Source organism: Solanum dulcamara, chromosome 6 (genome assembly GCF_947179165.1).
Source record: "Solanum dulcamara chromosome 6, daSolDulc1.2, whole genome shotgun sequence".
Taxonomy (NCBI): Eukaryota; Viridiplantae; Streptophyta; class Magnoliopsida; order Solanales; family Solanaceae; genus Solanum; species Solanum dulcamara.
In genome coordinates this window covers 76,683,861-76,690,207 of record NC_077242.1, presented here as the reverse complement: position 1 = coordinate 76,690,207, position 6,347 = coordinate 76,683,861, and the positions used below count along the sequence as shown (strand labels likewise).

Sequence of the window (6,347 nt, the reverse complement as noted above, 5' to 3'; positions counted from 1 at the left end):
GATTTAACAAACATTAGTAAAACAGTCATAATTCTTTTCTCCGAACTCGGAATGCAACAAACTTGGTGGATTTGGAAAGAGGATTCAAAGACCTTTAATTTGATAGGACATGTCCCACCTATCTATTAATATTATGAAAGTTATGGTCATTTGAAGTTCACCCTTATAAGTATGAAAACTTAATCGGTAAAGGATCTTTCAACTCGACTTATTACTAGAGGTTCCTTATGACCATAATTCACTTCTAATACACTTCAAATACTTAGGAATTGATACTAACTCATATATACAATTAGAATTCATCTAGTTCGAGTCTATACGCATATAAAGAATGGTTCGAGTCTTGGCAAAAAAATTTGAGGTGTTACATGTCGGTCCTCGAATTACGGAAACATAGTAGAAGAGAAGAATCAAGAGAACAACAGAATTGTACTCACAAAGATTCATCAATAAAATTACCTTTTTTCTAAATTTATTTTGCTTGCAGTTAATTTTCAGCACTACGAAAATTTGTTGCGAACAAGTTTTATTTGGGATCGAGACCCAATTAACAACTGGTTAAGAGGACAAGGGGATTAAAAGAAAAGGCTTATGCGTATTATGAGAAAAATGTGTGTTTCACTCTCTCCCTTTCTCTCAGTTTAAGCCTTCTCATATCCCTTCTTTATTTACCCCTAGTTTTTGCTTTCAATATTTTTGCATTTCTTTTTGGTTTATTATTTATGTAGTTGTATTTACGTTTTGAAATCATAATTGATCCTTCGTATTATTAATATTGTTGAAATTCGGTCACTGTTATATCAAAGTTGACCCGTTATATATGTACTCCTTCATTATTAATCAGAGGTGAGGTGGTATATATGTACTGCTTCATCATTATCCACAGGTCTTGATTCTCGACTTCGATTCATGAATGTAAGTAATTTTTATTTAAGAGTGTTCAAAAAATGAATCGTGATAGAAAGCGATCAAATAAATGAAATACAGATTTCATACATTAAATTAAAGATCGTAGTCGATCAGTTTTTATTAAAACATACATAAACTTGATACAAGATTTCAAAAGGATTAATGATGTGTCACAACTTATTTAATGTGTCAAATGGCTACTAAAGGCCAATAACACAACATTATAAGCTACCCTTTTTTGAGAAAAGGCAACACTTTATTTATTTTGTTTTTGACACTCAAAATCCCTAATCTCACTTAATTACTCCATCATAATCTCTTCTTCAAGCACATCTTCTCTTAGTTTTTTTTCTTCCTCACCCAAAGTTATTTCTTTATTTGAAGTGCACAAATCTTAGTGCATAGGCACCTTCTTTGGAGTTTGCTACAATGACCATCTGTAAACCCCTCAGTGAGACAAACTTTTCTACATGGATAGTTGGTAACACATATTACTTTGAATTTTTGGCTTACTGATTTGTAAATGTACTGAGCTTGCACCTCTACAATCATTCACAAGTAGTTACAAATTAAATGTTAGAATAAGATAGAGACGTAATCGAAAGAAATATTTATCATATAATCTTTAGAGGAATATAAATAAACAAATTATTTCAGGATTTTTCATAGTTGTCAAACGTAGCAGATAACTTTAAAGCATTTATCAATTCACTATTCTTTAGGTTTCATTTGAATGGTTCGCTGCCTACTTAGTTATATTTTTTTTAATTATGATTTCATAACAGAATTAGAGATCCTAACCCTCTTCTATTTTATATTTTTCGTTTATAAAAAGAAGAATTGTGTAATTGATTTGGTGTGGTTTATCGATTTGCCCTGTACAGCCCTATTAATAATAGTGTACTCGTTATTATTATTATTATTATTTATGGTGGAATCTGCACATGACCACTGGGTCCACTGATCAACTCGTATTAAATTACAGGAAAATTTGATTAATAATTTTTGCATGAAGAGGACGTAACCATTCCCATAAATATAGCAACACAATTTTGAAATAAATGGATCATAAAGGGATGGAAAAATGCGTATTAAATTCTTCCTTTCTGTAATTGCAAGAGTCCCGTTTCAACTAAAGAATGATGTGTTTATAGTTTATTCCCTCATCAAATTGACAATAATTAAACATAATACGTATGAATTTCAAGAGTCAAAATTCTTACTCTTGACTGTAAATCTAAACATATAATCTTTATATTTATTGTTTTTCGTTTATACTTAATATTTTGACCAAGAATTAAAGTGCTTGATATTTTGACCAAGAAAAATAGAGTAATTTTACACATCATTTTATTTTATGAGGTTTTAGTGGAATAAATGATGGAAGACAAAACATAGGCAACAAAGAGCATCATTGGCAAGACCAGAAATGCCATGAAGCAAATGGAACGAGCCACTCTCTCTTTCAATAAGTGAAAAGGATTGCAATTTAGGTTCTTTCTGTTCTTTCTTTCTTTCTTTTTTTTTTAAAAGTGGGGATAGGGAGTTATACAGTGAGAAATCGAATCATCACTAATAAAGAAAGATTGCAATTTATAGTTGGGACCTCTCTGCATGACTACGAATTTAATCATGTCCTAATGCCAGTGTCAACTATCAAGTGTGAAATCAAAAATAAATGTTCCTCATTAAATTATTATTTTATTCATCTTTAATAATATTTTTTTCTCAAAAGAGAAAGGTATGTGGGCATCTCTTCTAAAAGAGGAAGTTTCGTCCGTGTTAGAAGGCTAGCTCCTGCTTTGGATCGCCCTATATTTCATTCAAAATTAGAGATCTCACAGGTTCCAAAGGCTAAAAGCCAGAGTTGCAGTACTACTAGTAGTAGTTCTAGAATTTTCAATTCCTTCAAGACAACTATTTATCAGTAATCGCACAATACCGATGAGATCATCCTTGATATAATCGACGGCATAGATTTCAACGCAGACGGCGAAGGTATCACCGGAAGTAAATTCAACTTGTATAGTAACATAAAGTGATGAGTTAAACGTATACAAATTAAAATATTAGAGAGTTTTATTTGGGATCGAGACCCAATTGACAACTGGTTAAGAGGGACAAGGGGATTGAAAGAAAAGGCTTATGCGTATTATGAGAAAAAATGTGTGTTGCACTCTCTCCCTTTCTCTGAGTATAAGCTTCTCATATCCCTTCTTTATTTACCCCTAGTTTTTACTTTCAATATTTCTACATTTATATTTGGTTTGTCATTTGAGTAATTGTATTTACTTTCTGAAATCATAATTGATTCTTTGTATTAATAATACAGTTGAAAATTTGGTCACTATTTTTTTTAAACTGGTCACTAGTATATTAAATTTGACTTGTTATATATGTACTCATTCATTATTAATCAGTGGTGAGGTTGTGTATATGTATTGCTTCATCATTATCCATAGGTCTTGAGTCTCGAATTCAATTCATGAATGTTAGTAATTTCTATGAAAGAGTGTTAAGAAAACGAATTGTGGTAGAAAGCGATTAAATAAACGAAATACAGATTTCATACATTAAGTTAAAGATTGTAGTTAAAACATACATAAACTTGATACAAGATTCCAAAAGGATTAATGATGTGTCACAACTTATTTAATGTGTCAAATGGCTACTAAAGGCCAACAACACAACATTATAAGCTACCTTTTTTAAGAAAAGGCAACACTATTTATTTTGTTTTTGACACTCAAAATCCTTAATCTCACTTAATTACACCATCATAATCTCTTCTTCAAGCACATTTTCACTTAGACTTTTTTCTTCCTCACCCAAAGTTATTTCAACTTTATTTGAAACTTTCTGAAGTGCACAAGTCTTAGTGCATAGGCACCTTCTTTGGAGTTTGCTACAATGACCATCTGTAAATCCCTCAGTGAGACAAGCTTTTCTACATGGATAGTTGGTAACACATATTCCTTTGAAAGTTTGGCTTACTGATTTGCAAATTTGCTGAGCTTGCACCTCTACAATCATTCACAAGTAGTTACAAATGTTAGAATAAGATAGAGATGTAATCGAAAGAAATATTGCTCATATAATCTTTAGAGGAATATAAATAAATAAATTATTTCAGGATTTTTCATAGTTGTCAAACGTAGCAGATAACTTTAAAGCATGTATCAATTCACTATTCTTTAGGTTTCATTTGAACGGTTCGCTGCCTACTTAGTTACATTTTTTTTAATTATGATTTCATAATAGAATTAGAGATCCTAACCCTCTTCTATTTTATATTTTTCGTTTATAAAAGAAGAATTGTGTAATTGAGAATATTTTTATGAAGGAATAAATGATGGAAGACAAACCATAGGCAACAAAGAGCATCATTGCCAAGACAAGAAATGCCATGAAGCAAACGGAGCGAGCCATAGTCTCTTTGAATGAGTAAAAGAGAATGGAAATGTTTTTTTAATAATAAGAAAGATTGGAATTTAGAGTTGTGAATAAACCATAACGCAATGGAGGTAATTTATAGTCAGTGAACTATGAGTAAGACCAAAAAACATAATATTTAGTGGGCCAATAATATGTGAATGCAATGACCCTAATTGACGTCATTTTCGGAAATTCTTGATAAATTACTGTTTTATTCTTCTCGATAGTAGCCTCGAGTCATATTTGGTCCGTTTGTGTGACGGATTTTCACATTTTATTGAGAAGTTGAGGATGATAGTAATTTTTGAGTTTGAATTGAAGCACAATTAATTTAAATTCACGTAAAAAAAATTCACTTTTAAGAAATAAAGCACTTGCTAGGCATGGATTCCAAAAAAAAAAAGAATACTATTATGCGTAGGTATATAAAAAACTATTTGTCAACATAACCATATGCTAGATCATCATCAATTTATTGAAGGACCAAAGGCTCAACTCAACAAGTGATGATGATGTGGAATAACCTTCAAGTTGGAGGGCCCACTCAGATTTTGTCTTTATGGTCATGTCTTTTGTGTATATATAATAATGGCGAAATCCATCGGTGGCCTTCTAAAGTTGGCACCAACTTTCACTTAGACACTTCAACTAGACTTTGTTCATTTTAGACACCTCAAGTAAGGCTCCGATGTGTTATTTTGACACTTTTTTGACAATCACCAAAATATATTAAGTGTGTGTAATGCACTCACCTGACGTGTCAAAAACAGCAAATTAAATAAAGACACGTGGCATATATATATATATATATCAAAAATAATTATCAAATAATGACTTTTGAATAGAAAATAATGACCAATAATTTGATGACACATGGCATTTCTTTTATCCAAATAATAATTTTTTAAGAAAATAAAAATTATTAACTATTAACCCCACCCACACCGCCGTCATCCTCTCCAACCCCAACCCCAACCCCTCCCCCACCCCACCAAATCTTCTTTTCCTCCAACACCCACCCAATGCTATCCATATCATCTAAAGAGGAAAAAATGGAGCTATAATGGCAAACAAAAATATAAATCAAATTGGATAAAAAAATCCGACGAACCTCCATTTTTTCCGACAAGATTAATACAAATCTAAAATTATTTTCTTTGAAATTATTAAAGAATTCAAACCTTAAAGAACCCACAACAAAATTCGAAGTCCAATTAAAAAACAACTGGGCTATTCTCCAATTTCTTAGATTTCTAAGAACAACTTCAACAATACAAATAGTGATGTTTGAACCGAACTCATCAAGTTCTTGGTTTTTTGATGAATCAAGAGGCTTAGTGACTATGTGAACAAGTCTATCAACGATTCTTGAATCGTCTGGAGAGATTGGGGGAGGGGAATTTATGGGTTTTGGGCAAATGGGTGTTGAAGAAAATGGAGAAAGATTGTGTTTTGTAAAAGGGATTTGTAAAAAAGAAGAACACGCAATTAAGAAGAAGAAATGAAGAAGAAATGATGGCAGAAATGAAAAAGAAGTACAACAAAAAAAAATGTTTTTACACGCTTAAAATTCATGCAGCACACGCAATGTGTCAAGCCAGCACAAAGTGTCAAAATGACACATCGAAGCCTTACTTAAGGTGTTTAAAATGAACAAAGCCTAGTTGAAATGTCTAAGTGAAAGTTGGTGTCAATTTTAGGGAATCACCGTGGATTTCGCCTATAATAATTGATATACTTTGGGGATATTGTAATGTCGTGGTAAGGCCCCATCACTGTCTTATTGTCAACATCTTAGTTAGGTAAACGTAATGTTATTTAATTAATTAGATTTCATTCTTTACGTAATCACGTAAAGTTGGAACAAATTGTTTTTCATTTTCTTAATCACCTTGGATTGTTCTAATTGCATATTTTAATTATTTAGCTGCACCAGATACGTGACAAAACCTTATTCATATGATTAACTATTATCATTAAAACTAATACCAGTTCATAATATT

At 31.5% G+C, this 6,347-nt stretch overlaps 2 protein-coding genes across 2 annotated transcripts; both read right to left on the bottom strand.

The window, feature by feature from the left end:
* Positions 1 to 1,275: 1,275 nt before the first annotated feature.
* On the bottom strand, positions 1,276 to 2,525 carry LOC129893000 (defensin NsD7-like). Its single transcript, XM_055968495.1, has 3 exons — positions 2,516 to 2,525; positions 2,304 to 2,371; positions 1,276 to 1,449 (listed from the first exon to the last, which is right to left on the bottom strand). The coding sequence occupies exons 1-3, from the start codon at positions 2,523 to 2,525 to the stop codon at positions 1,276 to 1,278; spliced, it is 252 nt and encodes an 83-aa protein (XP_055824470.1).
* A 933-nt stretch (positions 2,526 to 3,458) lies between these two features.
* LOC129893129 (defensin-like protein) lies at positions 3,459 to 4,408 on the bottom strand. The gene is made up of 2 exons (XM_055968624.1): positions 4,275 to 4,408; positions 3,459 to 3,932 (listed from the first exon to the last, which is right to left on the bottom strand). Exons 1-2 carry the CDS (start codon positions 4,336 to 4,338, stop codon positions 3,679 to 3,681), a joined length of 318 nt encoding a protein of 105 aa, XP_055824599.1. The 5' UTR covers positions 4,339 to 4,408; the 3' UTR covers positions 3,459 to 3,678.
* Positions 4,409 to 6,347: the final 1,939 nt, after the last annotated feature.

What these genes read in the sequence shown, in the direction of transcription:
- LOC129893000 (XM_055968495.1), bottom strand. An exon ending in TGATGCTCTTTGTTGCCTAT is followed by an intron (nt 1,450 to 2,303) that starts GTTTTGTCTTCC and finishes ATGATTGTAGAG; the next exon opens with GTGCAAGCTCAGTACATTTA.
- LOC129893129 (XM_055968624.1), bottom strand. Translation starts at nt 4,338, where the DNA reads ATGGCTCGCTCCGTTTGCTTCATGGCATTTCTTGTCTTGGCAATGATG. An exon ending in GATGCTCTTTGTTGCCTATG is followed by an intron (nt 3,933 to 4,274) that starts GTTTGTCTTCCA and finishes GAATGATTGTAG; the next exon opens with AGGTGCAAGCTCAGCAAATT.